Source organism: Coturnix japonica, chromosome W (genome assembly GCF_054131305.1).
Source record: "Coturnix japonica strain WE chromosome W, WE-NBRP24, whole genome shotgun sequence".
NCBI lineage: Eukaryota > Metazoa > Chordata > Aves > Galliformes > Phasianidae > Coturnix > Coturnix japonica.
The window spans coordinates 3616625-3637110 of NC_140701.1; the positions used below are offsets into that span (position 1 = coordinate 3616625).

Genomic DNA, 20486 nt, shown 5'->3' on the forward strand with positions numbered 1-20486 from the left:
AGATGGGAGAGATTCTGGGGTCTGATTCCTTCAACTGTCTTCTGATAAGATTGTCATGAGAGCTAACTCATAATATGGTTAAAGTGAATAGCAACCTTCTACTTGAACCTTGAAGCACTGAGAATTTCTCTTAAAAATAAGTAAAAGGAGGAACCATTTGACACAAATGTGAGAACTACCCAAAGCACTGGGGTAGTGTTGGAAATGGGCATCTCACTACAGCTTGTTCCATTAACAGTAAATCAGGAATGATCTGTTGAGGGAACTGTGGGAGCAAATATCCTCTAAGTATAAGCTGAAGGGATGGCCTTCACATCATCTAGCTGTACAACAAATTCCTATCTAGAACATGTGCATCTGAGAGCATCATCTGAGGCTCCCAGTGTGATCAGTGGAGAGAAGGAAGAGGCAGTTTTCAGACATGGTTCATCATCCTCAATGGGGTAGATTTAAGAGAGAATTAATGGTGCCTGGAATTCTATTGTCTGTACTTTACAGATTACTGCTGGCTGTAGGATGGCATCTGTTGCAAGTGCCTCTCTAACTTATCTCCAGCATGTAGATGCGTGTATTTTGAGAGAGGCATCCTACCCTAAGTGTATGTTACTCAAAAAGCATGTTTTCTTTCAGAAAAACCTACTGAGGTAAAAAAACAGCTGGAGGATAAGACAGCAGCAGCAGGGCAGGACACCAGCCTGAGCCGTGAGCTGTCGAAATCAGATGTGAACATCAGGTGGTACAAGGATGGCAAAGCAATCAGAAAAAGCCAGAAGTACGACTTGCAGCAGGAGGGAACTGGGGCCATTCTGATCATCCATGACTCTACCGCCAAGGACAGCGGGGAGTACACCTGTGAGACAGAGGACTCCATAACAAAAGCCAGGGTCACTGTGCAAGGTGAGTTGAAAAGCACACTGGGGATGGCATGTAGAGAAGTCGAGGTAAATATCTGCAGCCTGTGGGTGATGTTTTTCTCTTCTGTTTCCTTGAGCGGGATCAATTCTTAGTTTTCAGAAAATATGGTGGATTAAAATATTTTAGTTAAAATAATCTCTAAACTGAATGATAAATGGCATGAGAAAGCAAAGCTGAGAACTAAGCTCCAGAAGAGAAAACAAAGTCAAGTATGGCATATTTAGAGACAGGTGAAGAACCCTTGAGCGCACTGAGGAGTACTAGCATACTCTGGAATGTCTCTTGGGCTCCCTACAGCACACATACTTGCTCTGGGGCATGTCTGGATGTCTGTAGAGCTAATTGCAGGGCCCTGAGAAACCTCTGGGGCACATTAGGGGGCACTGGTTTCCATGTGAGTGTTTCCAGGTTCCCAGAAGTCAACAGGGAAGCCTTTGGAGACCCCTTGGGAAGACTCAGTGGGGCCCTAGAGTGATGTAGCAGCTTGTGTTGGTTGCATCTGCTTGGCAGGGAAGCGAGTTCCCTGGTGGGAGCTGACTGACTGGGAGGTGATTCCCTTGGTTTAATTAATTTAATTACCTGGATTATAATTAAATAACACTGTTCAGCGTTCAATCAAGATTATATTTTTCCAAAGTACTGCAGTCGTGCATCTGTAGCAGCTTTCCTAAAATATATCGAGTTTATTCAAAATTCCAGTGATGCTCCTAAAGCACTTGAAGTGCATTTGAGGTGGCGAGTGACAAAACAGCTCTGAGAGAATCATCATCAAATCAGAACATTGGAACGGTAACTAATAGCAGAGATTCTGATAAGAATATTTAAATTTTCAAATTACCTTTTTCTAAAGTTGTATTTCACCAAGTTTCATCAATATGCACACTGAAGAGCTGACTTGCTATGTTTCTTTTTATAAAAAATCATGTGTTACAATTGAGAAAAGAAGGTATAGCATGTAACATCCTCCAAGTAAAGTGCAAAAAACATTTCTTCACAGTTCCAATTAATGTCTTATGTTTTGTTCAGACTCACTAAATGATGTATTTCAGGGTACATCACATGGGAATATAAGAAGACTATTCAGAACAGGAGCTGCAGAGCAAGATGAACAGCATGTGAAGGTAAGGCCGGGAACCAAGGACACAGCTTTTGTGTCACTCAGCCACCTGTGGCAGAGGTCAGGATTTCAGCAGGGATTTCTGCAGACGTTCCTTGAACACCCCCAGGGTGGGTGACTCCACCACCTCCCTGGGCAGTCCATTCCAGTGCCTGGCCACCCTTTCTGAGAAGTAATATTTCCTAATGTCCAGCCTGAACCTCTCCTGCCGCAGCTTGAAAACATTCCCTCTAGTTCTATCAGTAATGACACGAGAGAAGAGGCCGACCCCCAGCTCACTGCAACCTCCCTTCAGGAAGTTATAGAGAGCAATGAGGTTTCCCCTGAGCCACCTCTTCTCCAGGCTGGACATTCCCATCTCCTGCAGCCTCTCCTCATATGGCCCCATTGTGCTCCAGACCCCTCACCAGCTTTGTTGCCCTTCTTTGAACACGTTCCAATGCCTCAGTGTCTTTTTCTCAGTGAGGGGCCACAAACTGGATGCAGAATTCGAGTTGTGGCCTCACCAGTGATGACTACAGGGGGACAGTCACCTCTCTGCTCCTGCTGGCGTCACTGTTTCTGATGCAAAATGTATGTAAGTGTCACATGTGTGACATCCTTCTTGATGGAGTTCTGTGACTGGAGTTCAATGGATTTGAGAGCTGACTTGAAGCCTGTGGGCATCACCCAGGAGTTGGGGTGAGAGGATGAGGCGTAGGAACAGGAACCTCTTTGGTCGTTATTAACTCCCAACTTTTTGGTCAGGAATCTCTGTGTGTTTCTTTATCATGTAAAGAACAGAGTCATTGTGCAGCTTGTGAATGAACTGATTCACGCCTGCTGATTGGTGCTGTTCTCTACAGGGAGCTGCAATGGAAATGGACACTTGTGGTCCACTGTCCAGCCCCCTCCCGTGTTGGATTTTCTGGGCTTTGAGACACGTCTTCCAGATGCACTTTGTGTTATTTCTGATGTGTTGACCTGTTGAGCTCCAGCCCCAAAGGAGGATTCAAGTACTACCATTGGGAATGTAGTATTTCTTGCTAAACAGAATTCGTGTGCACCCTTGTCTTTCGTCTGCACAAAGGATCTTGTAATCATCTCTGTCTGTGTTTCTTTTAGAGCCAGAGATGGAGCAGAGAGGAACACAGACTTGGGTGAATCTTCATTCAGGAGCAGGGACACGTCATGCTCATCTGAGGTGTCTGGCTGACAGCAAGAGCAGAGAGGTAAGTTTCATAGGGTCGCGTGCCCATTTTATTTTATTTTTCATTCATGATGCATAGAGGCGTTCCCCAGACAAAGTGAGCATTTCTCAACTGGACTTTCTAGAAATGAGCTAGGCAGTGAAAATGGGTTTGAAGCATTCCTAAGAGCCCCGCAAGAGAATGCTGAGAGTTAATCTGGCACCCTCTTCAGCTGTGCCCTAACACCTCCCATTGCGCTGCCACACCAGGATAGAATTCCAAGCCCACACTGAGTCCTGGAATGTTGTGGTGCCGTGTTGGAATCAGATGTGACCACGTGGTCTTGGCTCCCCGCCTTGTGGGGGGTCATGGTGGACCAGGCTGTTGGCCGTTGGTGATGTCATAAGCGTCTGGAATGAGGGGAGGAGCGGTGCGTTCTGTGTTCCTTTGTGGGTGAGCTAGTGGTCGGAGTGGTTGGTTGTCTTGTTGTTCTTGTGCCTTTAGTGTCGTTAGTTAGTTAGTTTTGTTAGTTAGTTAGTTTTGTTAGTTAGTTAGTGTTGTTAGTTAGCGTTGTTAGTTAGTTACTGTTGTTAGTTAGTTACTGTTGTTAGTTAGTGCCTTTAGTTAGTTCCGTTAGTTAGTTAGTGCCTTTAGTTAGTTAGTGCCGTTAGTTAGTTAGTGCCTTTAGTTAGTGGCTTTAGTTAGTATCTTTAGTGCTTTTTCTTCTCACCGTCGTGTGCAGCAGCTTGTAGGTAAGCTGAGCTGACGTGGGATGGATGGGTGGGCAGTGAAGTGTTGAGAACTGCTGGCTGTCGGAGCTCACAGCACCGTATTGCTTACTCTTGACCATCAGACGTAATTTTCCCCGGTACACACGTTCCAAAGGGGGTATCAGTAAAGTTGGCACCTGTCCTGTGCTTCTTCCATTGTCTTTGCTCAGTAGTGGAAGCATTGTAAAGTTGCTGGGCGGACAGGCATCACGTAGCCTGAGACTCAGCATGTCTTGCAGCAAGTGGGTGGGACAGTTGTGCTGTGTGTGTTATTCCATGACTGTCTTAGCCCTGCTCACTGACCTGCTCTTTCTCTCTCCTCTCCTCACCCTCCGCCCACTGCCTCGGTGCAGCTTTTGCTCTCATTTCATCCGAGCAAAGCGACAAGGAACTGCTGCAGATAGCTTGAGGTGATCTCACTGCCAGGTACGTGCCATGTTTTGTCCCCCCGCATGGTTTTGCCGCAGGGTATGCGCGGGTAGCTCTGAAGAAGTCTGTCCATACTGTGCTGTGTGAATAGAGAAAACAGAAGTGTGTTTCTGCTCTGTTCCAGCTGTTCACACTTGCTGTGATGGGTGCTGCGTGCAGTGGGATCAGCCGTGAGCCTGAGTTGGCGGCGACGGAGGTACAGTATGAAGCTCTGGCCGGTCTTTTTTCCCTGTGTTGAGCCATTAGAAGGAGCTGCAGGTGTACTCTCCTGCAGGAAAGAATGGGCCAAAAAGGGCCTGGCCACTTGTCTGTGCCAGTGCCATTGCTGATTAATCTGGGTAGAGAGAGATGCATCTTTGCATGGCCTGGCAATGCACGCCAGAAAGGGAAATAACTGTGATGAGACGTGCAGCTCCTTCTGAAGTGCTCCTGATAAGGACGGAGCGCATTTGCTGCAGCTTTCTTTGCAGATGTGCTCCTCACCTTGAAATCCTCCTGGTTTGTCCTCATCTCCTGACCACGGCCTGTGCTCTGTTTTGCAGGCTGATAACATGCGGGAGCCGCAGCTGGTGCGTGCTATGTCATCTTTAAACGTACCAGCGATTGCGGCAGCCCATGTTATTAGGAGCCACGTCGCCCAGGGGCCGGATGAGCTCTCTCTGGAGGTAAGCAGTTCCAGGCGTTCCTTGTTGTTGTGCACAGAATTAGTATAGAGTGTGAACGCCTCAGGAATACTCTCATATTTTGTGTCGTAGAAGAAGGCTTTTGTTTTAGCTGTGCTGAAGCTGGGATTGATGTTTCAATCTTTTGCAGGTTGGAGACATCGTGTGCATTGTTGATATGCCACCAAAGGAGATGAGCCCCTTTTGGAGAGGCAAGCGTGGCTTTGAGGTAGGCACACATTTTTGACTAGAGAGCACAGCTTCAGTAGAGTCGGTAATCTCCGGTTGGAGCTGCTCTGCCTGCACAGGATGGCTTCTGGATGCAAACAGTTGCCCTGTGTCGGTGTCAGAGGACCTTCCCTTTGGCTCTGGGCTTGGGCTAATGCCCACCTGTCTTTTTGTTCTTATTACAGGTTGGTTTTTTCCCTGGTGAGTGCGTGGAACTCATCAGGGGAAAACTGCCCGAGTCCATCCTACATTCGTTGCCAAAGCCAGGTGCGTATTTTACATTTGACAATGCGGGTTAGTAAAATGGGGTCTGAATGTGGCTTTCAGGGGGTTCATTAATGCCCGAGTTGAGCAAGCTTAGAAAGAGAACTGCATTAAGCTCCTTGGGCACCTCCAGGGATGGGGAAAATCCGTTCTTGCGTGTCTTTGTTGGGAACATGCTTTCTGTTTTTACGTGTTCTGTTGAATGTGTTGCACTCGGCCTCGTCCAACCGAGCCAGGGCTGAAATGAACTTGTTTTTTTGTTTTGTTGCGCAGAGCCAAAGAAACGGGGCAAGTTCATCTCCTGCCTTCGTTCCCTGTTGAAGGCCTGCCCCAGGAGAGCGAAGCAGCCTGAGCCTCCAACATTCTCGGGATCCATGTCCCTGCTTGACATCGTTGAGAGGTATTTAGCCAACAGGACTTGAGGGCTGAGCTGTAGGAATGGAAGCATCCTCTGCTGTTTGAAACAGAGCGCTTTTCTAAGCTGTGTTTCAGCAGAAACCAGGCATTGCCCGGAACAGGCAACTATTGGCAAGGGTTCGGTGCAGCTCTTCCCTCACCCTGCACCACGACTGACAGCATGCTCTGTTTTCTCTGCAGAATGAGTTCTCCCAGTAAGAGGGCAGAGTCAGCAGCTTGCAGTTGGCGTTCCTGCTTCTGCCTGGGCAAACCATCCCCTGTGGCCAAACGCCAACTGCAGAGCAGTGCCAGGGAGCTCTCTGAAGCTGAAGTCTTGGTCCTGGCAGGTAAGCATGCAAATCCAGCTTTCAAATCACTGCTTGTCAGCAACACAGGTAGAATTCATGCTTTCAGTGGGCTTGTACATCCTTCTGGCATTCAAGCCTGTGCCTGACATCTTCAGTTGACCCCTGTCTTTCCCAAATGAGTCTCTTGTAAACACAAGAGCTGGACCTGCACGAGGATCACTTTCAAGACAGTGACACTGTTGCTAGAAGCCTATTTGCTTCTGCCCACCATCACTGCATAGCCAAATGTCAAGAACCTGTTTCATGATTCATCTTGTGAAACTTTGACACTAACTGCTGTGCGTCTACTCCTTCCAAGGTGACCCGAGCCCTTGTATATCTCCAAGACGCCAGGCATGTTACGATGCAGCATCCTGTGATTCCATCAATGAAGAACTGTTACTAAGCACAGGATGCTGCAGTTCAGATGAAAGCCTTCCGTATAACATCAGTTATAAAGAGAAGAATGCCATCATCGTTGAAGCTCTCGTTCATCCCATACCTGTTGAAGCTGCTGACCTGAGCCTGCCAGACTCCTCAGGCACCAGCCTGAACCGAGTGCCTTTCGAGGACAGCCCAGCCCAAGCACAGCACGAGTGCCCCGACAGCAGCACAACCATGCAGGCTCAGGTCAGCATTACAGAGGAGAAGCCAAACATCTTGGAGGGGGAGGTAGAATCAGGCCAAGAGTCCCAGGCTCCGGGCAACAGCACGACTTCTGAGACACTCTCGTCAGACAACAGAGAATGAGTCCCATCTTTCCTCCAGACCTCACACCCCCTCCTTTTTCCTATTGAATAAAGGCACGCTCGTGCTCAATCAACGCCTTGACTGAATTCTGAGTTTTCATTCGCAGAGATTGGGATGAGTACAAGAAACAGCAAGACAGCTCAGCTTGCAACGCTCTGGCTGTGGGGTGCGTGCAGGGACACTGTAACCATACAGGGAAAGGCTTCCACTGCTTCCTCAAGCTGTAGTCCAGCCCTGCTACTGCTCTGTGGCACAAAGCCCTGAGGGATGTTCCATATTGTTAACCTAAGTGAAGCCAGCTTCATGCACTGTGTTTTGTTGTTGCTGGGTGAGAGGGGGATGCACGTTGGTGAGAAGATGAGCATTGATGGATCTGCCACGAGTGTCCCTTCTGCCTCTAAGAATATGTCCTAAGTAGGATGTGAACACTGCTGGCACTTCCTCATTGCACGTGCTTGGAGGATCTTCAGTTCTTGCACATTTCAGGATGTCTGTCAGTGACTACGAGGAAATTCTCAAGTACTAGGAATTCCATGAAACAGTTGGAACGGGTAAGTGTCATCTTTGTACAGAAACAGCACGCCTAGCAGTCTGTCTCACCACTCTAGAATTAATCTGAGAATAGATTAACAGCTCTTGTCAGTTCTCTAAGTCAGGTTTCATTTGTATAAATTTGGAATTCGTTTTTTAAACCAGTTGGAAATTGTAATGTTATATTAGAGAAGAATTCACACTCAACTTTAAGCATCTGTGTTTTGATTTGTAGGTGGTTTTGCCAAGGTAAAACTCGGGCGGCATCTTCTTACTGGTGAAAAAGTTGCACTAAAAATCATGGAGAAAGTTACTGTAGGGGTAAGCCAAAAGGCATTTAAATATGAGAATATCTTCTGTTGGAGTTGTGGAGTTCTCAAGAACACGGGGGCAGGTGGGATGGTACATACGAATGAAGCCTACTGGTCCCATTGCCTTTTGAAAGATGCTGTAGAGCTGGAAAAAGTTTAACAGAGCACCACAAATCTTGTTGCTGGTTGTTCAGAGGGCAGAATTCTCTGGTTTTAAAATGGAGGAAGTTATTACATCATTACATTACATTACATTATTGTTACATTATTACAGCAACTTTACCAAAATGCCAATGAAAATGCTGAATGTTTTACTTTTCATTTTTCACAGCTCTGTTTCAGAATTTCTATGGGAGTGATGTCAGTCATTGCTGAGTTGATGTTGAATTGTGTACTGTCCCATATGTGCTTGTTCTGTTCCACAGCAGTCAGATGTGGTACCTGGTATGTCACAGTAGTTAGCGATTTCATCGCTTGCTTTTATGGTCTCTTAAGGATGACTTGCCTCATGCTAAAACAGAAATTGATGCCATGAAGAACTGAAGTCATCAACATGTTTGCCCATTGGATCACGTAAGAGAGACATCAAAGAAATATTTATAGTCATAGAGGTAAGAAATAGTTTCTGCTTTCTGTGCTGTCTTTCTTACTTATCTTTCTCTGATACTCTCTAAATGCATTTTCAGATAACCTTATCTTACAGGGAAGCTGTTTGATTGCAGTGTTTCTAAGGACCGCCTTTTGGAAGAGGAAGCTCCAGTCTTTTTTTGACAGACTGTTTCAGCAATTGCTTCTGTTCACAGTCAGGGTTATGCCCAGAGACCTCAAACCAGTGAGCCTGATCTGCAGTCAGTCTTCCATAAATAATAATGAATGTGTTTTTATTTTTCTGTTGGCAGAGAGAGTTACAGTACTCCACTCCATTCCAGTGGATTGCAGGAGAGAACTGAAGGGGGGAGAAGTAACACAAAGTAGAACTCATGGGTTGAGATAGAATTATGTACTGAGATAGAGAAAAGGATAATAGTTATGATGAATGCAAAAGCAATTGCTCACCACCTACCAATCAGTGTCCAGTTAGCCTCCTAGTAGTGGAAGAGATTTACATGAAGTTCTACCCCCTTCAAAACTCCTTCCACAATATGTCATATAGTATGGAATATCCTTTGGCCAGTTTAAGTCAGCTGTCCTAGTTCTGTTCCTTCTCACTTCCTTGGGCTCTCAGCTGAGATTGACTGTGGCTCTGTACAACGCTGCCTGGCAGCAACTGTAAGCATCACTGCGCTATCTCCATTGTTTCTCTAGAATGAAAACGTAGTATTATATCAGACACTGAAGAAAATAATTCAGTCCCAGCTGAAACTCAGACAATAACTTGTGCTTAGGATTCTTTCCCTACAGGAAATGTGAGATAATTATTGCTATGTGGTACTGTGTTCTGTAGCTGAGCTGGATTTTGTTATCCTTGAAGAAGTATCTTCCTCTGAAAGGGGAGTAAAACATGATGCTCCTAATGAGCGGAGCAGAGACACAGATCTGATCTGAGTGTTGGTTTCACATTTTTGTGATGCTCTTTGCTGCAGTTTGTATCTCGAGAGAAGCCCTTGTGGTGTCAGTCTGTTGTGTAACCTGCTCTAGTTTTGTGCCTCAAGGAAGAGTGATCCTTTAAACAAACGGTGGCTGTACAGAAAGTATGGGGTGAGATGCATTCCTCTGGCCCCATCCAATGGATTTTCTGTCACAAAGATCATTCTCCCCAGCTTCTCTTCTCTGAGTGGGAGCTTCAGCCCCCTGCACAGGCTGGAGTTCATCCATAGAACTTGCTTCAGAGTTTGTTTCAGGTTGTTATCCTTCCTGGCCAAAAACCAGATACAGTATTGTAGATGTGGTGCAATGAGTGTTGAAGCAGGAATGACTTGTCCTGGTCTGGTTGTGCTGCTTTTTAATGCAGCTGATGATCTTGTTGTACTTCTTTTCTGTCAGAGCACACTGCTGGCTTGCATTCAGCCTGTGGTCTCTCACCACTTGTCCTCCTAGTCCCCAGGTCCTTTCCAACAGATACAAGCTAGTATTTCCCACCTGGGATATTGGAAGATGGGAACTTGCCAGCAGTCAGTGAAGATCTCTGAGACAGCGAGAGCGAGTGAGCTTTGAGTAGACTGGGAACCACTGTCCACAGCAGGAAAGAAGAGAAGAGAAAAGATGTTTCCTTGGGCATTTGGGTGGAAATCATTCCTGACTGCTTTCTCATCCACTGGGAAAATCTGCTGATTGACAATTTGAAGCTGATAGACTTTGGACTCTGTGCAAAGCCAAAGGTAAGAGTATCTGTTAAATCAAATACAATGTGCCCCCAAGTAATGCATGTTTGACCACCGTATGCAACAGGGGCTTGTCCAAACAAACTCCTTAAAATCAAGCTGTTTCTGTGGCTGACATGTCATTGCATCTTGTTTGGATTGGCCTGAACTGTATGAGAGTGGTTAACAGATTGCTCAGAAGCACAGGTAGATAATTTTCTCTAGCTAGACTCCCTGTTTTCATAGTCTAAGCTGTAGATAATCTTGTAGGTATATCACCTGTCTTATGCAAGGGTCTGTAATAGGAGCATGGGGTTGGTGTGCCTAAGGAACCTTCTAAGGAACTGCATGTAGGATGAGATTGTGGATAGAATAAAATGACTTTTGCAGGTGACGTACAAATCCTGTGATTGCATATGCTTGAACTGAATTGTTTCTTGATCTTCAAACTGATTTCCAGAATCCTTTATTAACATGTAAGATGGGTGCTGGTAAGAAAGAATGGGAAGACTGCCTTACTGATTCCAAGAGAATTACTTGTCCTCAAATGATTTTTCCTGGCCAAAGTTAGAGCCTCTCACAGGTAATCGAGACCAACAGGCTGTTGTTGCACAATCAACAGGCACAATCTAGATGATCAGCTGAGGAAAAGAAAGCATCATGCCAAGGGTACTAGATAAGTGAGCAGCTTGAGATCTGCACATTTATGTGATACTCATGGTCTTAGACAATATTTGTTTAGTGAGGTCACATTGAATGAAAACAAAATCTAAGATTAATGAAAATATACAAAGGAGAAGAAGCCTCTGAGGCTTCTGAAGTGTTATGACCAGAAGACATAAACTCTGTTTTTGAAAGAGCAATTTGCTCTGTTAATTATCCTTCATTTTTGTGCAGTCTGTTTTGTCAGACTTGTCTTTAGCTTCCAAGTTGTATGTGAAGACTTGTTTGCACTGTAATGCACAATGTACGAAAAATTGAGAGATGAAAATGTGAAGAGTTTTTCTATCTTTGATTTCATGTCTGGAATTTTGGAACCCACTACTTGCAGTTGTTAATCTGTCCAAACTGGTCTGGTTTGCAGTGCCCTCATACTTCTTGAAAAGCTCTGCTGTTAAAGGCAGAACAATTCCTACAAGTGCCATGGCCCCACTGTTGTTCTAATTCTTGTTTCTTTGTTTTCCACACGCTGCTTTTCAAGCCTCCTTTTTCTTTACAGTCCAAGCGAGAATTGCACTGTGAGGTGTCTGAACCTTGTTGTGCCTCTACATAAAGAGAACAGCAGCAAAGCCTGACAGGTGACTGTGCTGACAGCTCTCGTAGCCAGTAACACGTAACTGTGCTAAATCCCTTGTGATGGCTTTGATTTAATTTTTGCCAGTGAAATCCTTGTAAAAGGAACTGCAGCAGTGTGATGAGCTAAGGTGAAGATGCTGGTTTTAGTAGTGCTCTAAGCTGAGTGGAAGGGCAATTGAATGAGGGTTATATGCTTTCTGTGGACAATAAGGTTGTGGTGCTGTTGGGGTGGGTCCAGAGGAGGGGCCACTGTGATGATCAGAGGGTTGGAGCAGCTCTCCTATGAGGAAAGGCTGGATTGTGGCTCTGGGCAGCCTGGTCTGGTGGTTGGCGACCCTGCACATAGCAGGGGGTTGGAACTGGATGATCTTTGAGATCCTTTTCAACCCAGGCCATTCTATGGCTGTACAGTTCCATACTGGAACAAATATAAAATGCTAACTATGTAAAATATGGAGTCAAACCTGTGTGATTTGTCCACACCAGGAGGTGATTAGAAAACAATTTTTTAAGCTACAAAGCTGCTTGCATGAAAGGAAAAGAAAATAAAACTACAAGAAAAAGGGAAAACCTTTCTTCCTGAAAATAGGAAGAATAATGGACCTGACATGAAATTTGGGTGAAGCTGCCTGATTTTATGAAGCTATTCCCATTATTTTCTTGGTGCTGTGTTTCCCAAATGAGTGGTTTCTGGCTGTGCTGCAGCACCAGTCTGCATGTGAACATCAGCTCTATTCACCATCTGGGAAGAGTAGGACTTCCCTTCTCCCACCAGCACCACTGAATTACAGTTACTCAGTGGTTAAACAAAGGAATCCTTAAAGAAGGGTTTACAGCTGTCGTGTTATCTGAAGTGCTTGGGGCATTCTGATGCTATTAAGCTCTATGTATTAACAAGTTCAAAAAGAAAAGGTAGGCATCTGATTGTTGTGACAGTTTCTAAGTGATTTGGAAAGCTGTACCACCCAACCACTCCTTCTATTTGATGGAGGTGACAAAGCTCAGTTTAATTTCTGACTGCTGTTTAAATCCTGAAGCTGGAGCTGGTTCCTGGAGCAGAAAAAGCTTGGAAGCTGTCCCTCCTACAAGCAGGCACCTCTGAGCAAAATATGACATCTCGATTTCTGATGGTAAGGTCAGGAGATCTGATTCCAGCGTCTAGCTTTCGGCTTCATGCTGTGTTAGTGGGACCTTTGGCATCTAGCACTGACCAACAGCAACTGACAGGCTGGTAACAGTGCACCCCAAAACAGTTATGTGTCTATTTATGTTATGAGGGAAAATTGCATTGCATTGAGATTTCCTATTTTTACACTTTGCAGATCTAACTCGCTGTTGGAAGAATCCTGTACGCCTTGTTCACACCATTTTCAATGAGCTGGATGAGTCTGTTGTTGGCATTTTAATACCATTGACCAGGCAGGCAATATGTATGGAGTATTTGGCTCTCTCTACAGTCATGAATGTTTGAGTATCTTCAACATGTGTCTCATTGCTTCCATTTCAGGCTGCCCAGAGAAGCTGTGGGTGCCTGTCCTTGGTGTTGAAGGCGAGGTTGGATGGGTGATGGGCAGCCTGAGCTGGTTAGTGGGCAGCCAGCCCATGGCAGGGTGTTTAGAACTGAATGATCTTGAAGGTTTCTTCCAACCCAAGCCCTCCCGTGATCCTATGATTCTGTGATTTCATTCAGGTTTATTAAGATGAGATGAGTTCTCCTAAATGCGCTGTTCTCCATATGATTATAATTGGAGTCTAGATGGATGACTTAAACCAGACTCCAAACTTTTTGATGGCCAAAATGAAATGAAATCAATCCTTTACTGTGTCAGTAGTCTGTAACTAGAGCCCATCAGGTAATTCCCAGCCTCCTGCCTGTATCAGTGGCTGCACACGGTGAAAAAGTCTGATGGGATTTTAACCTCTAAAATGTTCCAAAGCAACCAGAGGGTGAATATATTCACTATGCAAATACCTGCAGGAATAAGCTTGTCATGTATGTCCTCAGGTAGCACAGTAGTTAATGGTGGGACTCAGTAGGTCATGCTGAAAGTTGAGTCTGCTGATCTTGAAGGTCTTTTCCAGCCTACATGACCTTATGCTAATATTTCTGTATTTCTTTCTGTTCAGCTCCCAGAAAACCTCCCACCCAGCCCCCAGCTGACCCCGTGGTGAAAAATAAAACAGAAAGCTCAGTGACGCTGGCATGGTCCCCTCCGAAGATGCAACCCCCATTCCAATCGATGGCTACATTGTGGAAGGCAATAAACTAACTGGCTTCACCTGGGTGAGGTGCCACGAGTCTCATGTCCCCGTCCCAGAGTTCATGGTGAGCAATCTTTCTGAAGAGGCTGATGATCAGTTCCGAGTGTCTGCAGTCAATGCGCATGGACAGAGCCCGTCTCTGGAATTCCCAGGGAGCGTGCACCTTGGTAAGCACAAAAACCCCAATGGAAATGGGTCAGTGTGAGCTGAGCAGCTGTGTTGGTTCCCTAAAGATGTTTCATTTGACTTTAAGGATAGTAGTGCATTAACACACCAAAGGCTTTCCTTTATTACTAGTTCTCCTGTCAACCTCCAGCTACCACTAAAGTGATACAAGTTCTGTTTCTGTGACAGAGACATGAATATCCTTATCTTTTGATATCTCACATGTGCAAGAGACAGAACTTTCTGTAACAGATCTTAAGCATAGAAGTGCTTCTTCCAGCACTCATGCAAAGGGAGAAGTAGAAATGTACCTATGATTTAATCTTCCATCTCTAAATGAGATACCAGACTTGCATCTAAAGAGCATTAAGACATCCATGTTGTTCTTCCTCAGAACCAGTCCTGGCTGTGAAATCCCCCCTAACAGCTGGTGAAGCTGTACCTGGAGGGGATGCCATGTTTACTACTGATCTTACAACAATGTGTTGCAGCACTTGGTACCTCAGTGGTAAAGTCTTACAGGAAAGCGAGACCTGCATCATCAAGAGAACCCAAACTACTCACAGCCTAATCATAAAGAACATCACCAAGAATGATGGTGGAGCAGAAGTGAAATTTGTTGCCGAAAATGTTGATGTCAGCACCAAGATGAGAGTGAGAGGTATTTGCTTTGATCCTTCTCCTTTCCTCTTACAGTCAAGGCATAGTTGCTGTGATCTGATGATTAGAACTGGGGCTGCAGGCATTCACTGCCTGTACCAAATACCTGAAATTGCATCCCATGGACTGATGTGTGTCCTGGTAATGACCTAAACATGATAGCACTGAGTGTAGGGTAAGCCAGTCTACCCAGCTGCTTGGTATCTGAACCAGATTGCTTCATGCCAGCTGATGAATGTCTGCAGTTCACAGCTCTTGGCCAGTGCATTCAGTCACCAGGTTTACCACTGCATGACCATAGAGCAGTACTTTCAGCTCCAGGTTCAGACAGCCTTTCTGATTGCACTGGAATAATTTAGAAGTAGGGGAGCAATCATTCCAATAATATCTCTATCAATCAGCTTTGCATGACAAAATAGAACAAATAAACATTCATGATGGGAGGACCTGTTTGTCATTGGGTGGAAACCTCTGCAGAAGCATGTTTAGAGCATTCTTAATCAGTAGAAGGAGATGTTTGGTTGATTTTTACTTAGTAAATCCGGCAAGAAGACCAAATGAAATATCTTGAATTGCTCAGCAGTGACACAATGATGAGTGCAGGAACAGAAGGTGATACTTTTTCAGAGATGTTGCAGCAAACATTGACCACGTTGGCCTGATATCAATTGAACTAACGAGGCCTTTGCTCCTGACAGGAGCTGCAGTGAGATTTACCAATAAGAGCAAAGATGTAGAAAAGATCTCCGCTCGGCTGCGTGAGGAAGCCAAACTGCAGGCTGAGCTTTCAGACACAGGCGCTACTGTGGAGTGGATGAAGGATGGGAAGGAGCTCAAGGCCAGTGAAAAATATGAACTGCACATTGTGGGGAAGAAACACACCCTGAAAATTCACAACGTCTCAATGGATGATGCTGTAAGTTGTCAGTGCATCTGTGAGGGGGATAAAATGCATGAGTTTGCATGATGAGGCTCTTCATCATCTTCTGCTGGCTTGTCACCCTTGTTGATCCATGGAGAAACAAGAAAGGCCTAGAGTAGTGTATGCACTTTGGCATTGGAGAGCTTACTTAATTGCTTCTTCTCAAAGAACAAACTCCAGAGAGTCATGGAGACATCTCCAAACAGAATTGAATAATGGGACTAAATTGATGGAGAGCAGAACTTCCTGCCACGGCTTGTCAGCTAGTCTTAATTTTGCTTTTCTTCTCTCTGTCATGTTAGCATAATATTTCATACTGGCAGGTCTGCCCAAAGAATTAAATGAATTAGCTGATGGACGTTTCCATGTGCTTTGCACTGTAATGTGACTATCAAATGAGTAATCAATGCTGTTATTTTAAAATCTGTGTTGGCAAGCTGTAAGACAAACAGCTGCTGTTGGTAGCTTGGTTACTGCAGAATCAGCTTTCGTGTATCTCATAGATAGGGAAGAGACCCTTAAGGGTCAGCTAGTTGGACTCCCTTGCAATGAACAGGGGCACCGCAGCTCCATCAGGTGCTCTGAGCCCTGTCCAGCCTGACTTTGAACATCCTCAGGCTCACAAATCTTATACCTATGCCACACACTCGCAGTATTTCACCATTCAGCATCACCACTTGTATCTTCTCTTGCTGTAAATCAGAGCGAGCTGGTAAATCATCTGCTGTGCGGGTCAGCTGTGTCTCTCCCATGGGCATCACGTGGCTGCTGGGAGGCTCTGAAGAGCTGCAGCCAGAGGTGTGTCACCCGCTGGGCCTCGTGCCCAAAGGAGCCCACAGGAAAGTGTTGTTGCAGTTTGTCATGCACTGCACTGCCATGAGACTTGACGTGCCAGACATCCTCTGACACGTGAGCTCCTGCATCCAGGCAGGACATCTGAGACGTCTCCTTCAGCCTGACGTGGCTGCAGTTTCACACTGATTTTACTAAGGAAGGAGAAGGCACGTGGATGAAACTCTTTTCCTGCTCTTCCTGGCATTAGCTCATAGTACAAGTAAAGCACTGTCAGGTCAAGCCTGGAGGAGTAATGCTTGTCACTGACCTGTTCCTGTTCAGGGTGGAGCTGGAGGGTAAAATAACACAAGAAATTGTCATTGAAATTCAATATCTGTGAAATTCAGCTGGCTGCATTCACAGAACCTGGCGTTAAGATCTGTTTTCTGGTTTATTTCTTGAGCCTATTTTCCATAACCCAGTCCTCATTTATGAACCAAAGCTCTACTGAAAACCTTTCGCTGTGTATGCTCATGCTGCAGTACAGCTCTTGTGACCTTTAACAGCACATTCAAGTTCCTCTGATCACAGGATCCTTAAGGTTGATTAAGACCCTCTAGTCCGACTGCTCACCCATCTCCACCAAGATGCTCACCATCAGCTAGCTAAAAACTCAGCAGAGATGATAGATCAAGCACAACACTGGATTTGGGATGGCTAGAGATTCCTAAGATATTGAAGGATTGCTTGCAGGTGGTGTTGGCTCAGGTATTCACCCTGCATCCCACCTCCCGTTCTGTTTGGTTGAGAATCATGCATTCTGCAATTTCACTTTGTAATTCAAAGCCCCTTTCTTTATCTGTTAAAAAACTGATCTAAAACAAGCCGAGAAGACTCCGTTGGAACTGGTTGATGCAGAACAAAGGCATCCCCAAAGGACAAGTTGCACTGTTTGATGAACATTATTGGATGAGAGCTAAGCTAAGATTTAAAAAGTTCTGGGGCTGTCTCTGAGCATCAAATCCAGAGGAAGCCTGCATGATTCCCTGAGAATGGATACCTCCTACTTTGGTGTAGGGTGAAGGGAACACTAGCAGTAACTCCTATCACAAAATGTCACATGGCTCAGACAAAAAAGCCATCAAGAGGGCTTAATTAGGAGCAACAAATGGTCACAAGATGGTCTTAGGGCAGGGAAGTAATCTATCTACGTGATACTGATTGATGCTATTAGTTCTAAACAGCTTGACTCTAGAGGGACTGTTCTTCTTTGGTCACCTAGTTTTACAAGAATAGATGACTCCTGTCTATTACAATTTTTAACTCATTATTTGTTCACTGATGCCATAAATGTGCCTGGCATAGCAATTGGCCTTGGTATATTCAGTGACTGAAAGCAACAGTTGTTGCTCTAAGAAATGCAATGCTAAGCTAGGTCTGCCTGTAGCTGACAGCCATCAGCTTGCTCCTCAGGCAGGTTCTGTCTGGATGGAATGAAGGGCATGAAATACTGATGTGCTCTTCAAACGCTGCTTGTTAGCTTAGAGACAAAGTGTTGAATAGGTTTGTTCATGCATTGAAAACACGTTACTTAGCTGCCTTCATTTTAGCTTCAGAAGAACGTGTGCAGAATACAGAATTGATTAAAAGAAATAAGAACTGTCTGCATAGAACTTACTCTTTCCTTACACAGGAGAATCAAGCACACGTTTGTATGTGAGTACCTCCAGAGGTGAAACTCAATCACCCAAATGTAATGAGCAGAGACATTACAATCAGTTCTAACTGTATCTTCATGCTGTGCTGAATAAGCCTGAGTCAGGATGTAAACCACTTTCTCTTTTTTTCTTCAGATGAAGCCATTAATGTTGTCAGCAAGCCCAAAACCACTTCAGAAATATCAGTCAGTCCTTCTGAAGACCTGGAGCTGGTGTGTGAGGTGTCAGCTGCAAGCGGAGCTGTCGTATGGAAGAAAGATGAAACAGAGGTGAAGCAGGACCAGAGGACAACCATCATCTCCCAGGGGACGCACCGCAAGCTCATGGTCAAAAATGTGACCCTGAAAGACCAAGGGAGCTACAGCTGTGAAACAAAAGATGACAAAGCAACATTCCAAGTGAAAGTCAGAGGTGAGAAAATGCTTGGAATCCCAGAGATAAAGGAACGCTTCATTTGGTGTGTCTTGCATTTGGAGGATCAACTGACAGCCTCTCTGGTGCAAAACATTTTGGCTATAGGACTTTCTTGGTCATCTAGTATCATAGCAACACTTTTCTACATGTGATTTACATCCAGGAATGAATTACTGCAACAAAGGGGAGTACAGCTGCGAGGCTGCTGGCTAGAAACTCACCTTCAAGATTCATGTAACTGGTAGGAAACACGTTTTGGTTGATATTCTTTGATTATTTCCTAGTCTGGCTGTGGAAATGTCTGTGTGAGCGTTTCCTCTTTATTCTGCCATGAAACTGTTTTGAGAAGGATGAAAAGAAATGCTTACAAACGTGCAGCTAAAATGATTATTTGTTTTTAACAATATTTCATCCAGCTCTTCCCCTACAATTACTTTTATCATCAGCTGTCCATGGATGTCCAACTGTGATTTGTACAATGTGCAACACTGCTCTACCAGTTGATATTTCAACAGTACTATTTACACAGACGTCCTTTTCTGCTCCAAATCCACACCAGCCATGGGAGAGGGAGTAGGTGAGCATCTTCCTCCATTAGCTTGATCTAAATCTGACAGCTTCATCCAATCCAGGGCTTCTCCAAGACCTTTGAAAATTCTGTTACTGTTGAGGAGACAGCAGGCTTCTGGGCTTAGGTTAGAATATGGTGCCCTGTTGATGGGTCCTGAGAGTGTCCAAGCCTTACATGGAGAAAACCATCACTGCTCTTAAGATGTTTTGCAAGCAGGTGAAACTTGATTGAAGTGTGGCAGTGATGCTTTCTGAGATCTCTGGCCCCTAGTTTTTCTAGGCTTTTTGTTTGCCTCTTAAGATACAGTGAGCTGCTCTTAATTGTGGCTGTGTCCTTTGCCACGAGCATACCTCTGAGCACACGGTTATTTTGAGCTCCTCTTCTTCCAGTGGCTCGGATGAGCAATTCTGAGAGATATGCAGAATGGGGATGGCTGTGCTGCTGCTTCCTTTTCTGTCTTAGCTGTGGTTTTCCCTTGCAGGGCACAGTTCTCTGCCTGGGCCCAAGTCTGTGTGGGTCTCTCCATCCACAAAGCTGCTCACCGTGCAGGCGGCACAGGCTGAGAGGAGAGGCCAGAGCAGCTCTCCTGTTGCAACACGGAGCAGCAAGATACAAGTGGAGGAAGGGCCTGCAGCTGTACTGAGGAACTTCAACGCAATCATTGATTTTCCATCTGAAAGATAAAGAAAGAGGAATTCCCTTTCCAGCCCCTACCATCATTGTTCGGATGATTTTTATTGGTTTATTTTTTGTCCATTATATCTTTGAGGATTCAACTAACACACAGTTGCCCTATGGCCTCAGTGGAGCCACACAAGGTGCCTTTCCTTCCTGGTTGGGCAGGCAGTCACAAGATGCAGAAAGCCATGCTGGCGTCTATCCTGTTCTGTGCTGGCTGTACATGGAAATCTTGGGGTTTTCCAGATTTCAGGGCCATGTGCCTGAAACCAATTGTGCTTCTCCTGTAAGCAGAGCTGTTGATCAGACTTGCTGGCACTAGAAATTAAAGGTGGCAGTGAGCTGAGGCCGAGGAGGTGTTAATGTAAGAGTCAGAGATGCTTTTGAACTTCCCTTATAACTGTACGGTTCCTCAGAAAGCAGTTACGCCTGCCAGCTCCTTTCCTGTCCGGCTGTGGAGCCTTTGCTCACATGCTCTGAATCTTGCTTGAAATCATTGAGAGGAATGTAGCCAGCAGGACTTGAGGGCTGAGCTGTAGGAATGGAAGCATCCTCTGCTGTTTGAAACAGAGGGTGTTTCTAGGCTGTGTTTCAGCAGAAAGCAGGCAGTGGCGGGAACAGGCAACTATTGGCAAGGGCTCGGTGCAGCTCTTCCCTCATCCTGCACCACGACTGACAGCATGCTCTGTTTTCTCTCCAGACTGAGTTCTCCCAGTAAGAGGGCAGAGTCAGCAGCTGGCAGTTGGCGTTCCTGCTTCTGCCTGGGCAAACCATCCCCTGTGGCCAAACACCAACTGCAGAGCAGTGCCAGGGAGCCCTCTGAAGCAGAAGTCGTGG

The 20486-nt window shown here is 45.4% G+C and overlaps 2 protein-coding genes and 1 long non-coding RNA gene across 4 annotated transcripts; all 3 read left to right on the plus strand.

Annotated features, from left to right (window-relative positions):
* Positions 1-718: 718 nt before the first annotated feature.
* On the plus strand, positions 719-3231 carry LOC146754263 (uncharacterized). Its single transcript, XR_014938875.1, has 3 exons — positions 719-897; positions 1965-2036; positions 3137-3231. It is a non-coding gene; the product is annotated as an uncharacterized LOC146754263 (long non-coding RNA).
* Positions 3232-4533: 1302 nt separating this feature from the next.
* On the plus strand, positions 4534-5309 carry LOC146754264 (rho GTPase-activating protein 33-like). Its single transcript, XM_085527501.1, has 3 exons — positions 4534-4596; positions 4943-5065; positions 5214-5309. The coding sequence occupies exons 1-3, from the start codon at positions 4543-4545 to the stop codon at positions 5307-5309; spliced, it is 273 nt and encodes a 90-aa protein (XP_085383627.1). The 5' UTR covers positions 4534-4542.
* A 9034-nt stretch (positions 5310-14343) lies between these two features.
* On the plus strand, positions 14344-18691 carry LOC146754265 (myosin-binding protein C, slow-type-like). Of its 2 annotated transcripts, none has more exons than XM_085527691.1 (3): positions 14344-14573; positions 15271-15488; positions 18122-18691. In XM_085527691.1, the coding sequence occupies exons 1-3, from the start codon at positions 14369-14371 to the stop codon at positions 18257-18259; spliced, it is 561 nt and encodes a 186-aa protein (XP_085383817.1). In that variant the 5' UTR covers positions 14344-14368; the 3' UTR covers positions 18260-18691. The 2 variants fall into 2 exon arrangements, with proteins under 2 accessions (XP_085383817.1, XP_085383818.1); XM_085527692.1 differs by lacking the exon at positions 18122-18691 and adding an exon at positions 17879-17964.
* Positions 18692-20486: the final 1795 nt, after the last annotated feature.

What these genes read in the sequence shown, in the direction of transcription:
- LOC146754264 (XM_085527501.1), top strand. Translation starts at nt 4,543, where the DNA reads ATGGGTGCTGCGTGCAGTGGGATCAGCCGTGAGCCTGAGTTGGCGGCG. An exon ending in CTGAGTTGGCGGCGACGGAG is followed by an intron (nt 4,597 to 4,942) that starts GTACAGTATGAA and finishes TCTGTTTTGCAG; the next exon opens with GCTGATAACATGCGGGAGCC. An exon ending in CGGATGAGCTCTCTCTGGAG is followed by an intron (nt 5,066 to 5,213) that starts GTAAGCAGTTCC and finishes AATCTTTTGCAG; the next exon opens with GTTGGAGACATCGTGTGCAT.
- LOC146754265 (XM_085527691.1), top strand. Translation starts at nt 14,369, where the DNA reads ATGTTTACTACTGATCTTACAACAATGTGTTGCAGCACTTGGTACCTC. An exon ending in CACCAAGATGAGAGTGAGAG is followed by an intron (nt 14,574 to 15,270) that starts GTATTTGCTTTG and finishes TGCTCCTGACAG; the next exon opens with GAGCTGCAGTGAGATTTACC. An exon ending in ACGTCTCAATGGATGATGCT is followed by an intron (nt 15,489 to 18,121) that starts GTAAGTTGTCAG and finishes TTTTTTCTTCAG; the next exon opens with ATGAAGCCATTAATGTTGTC.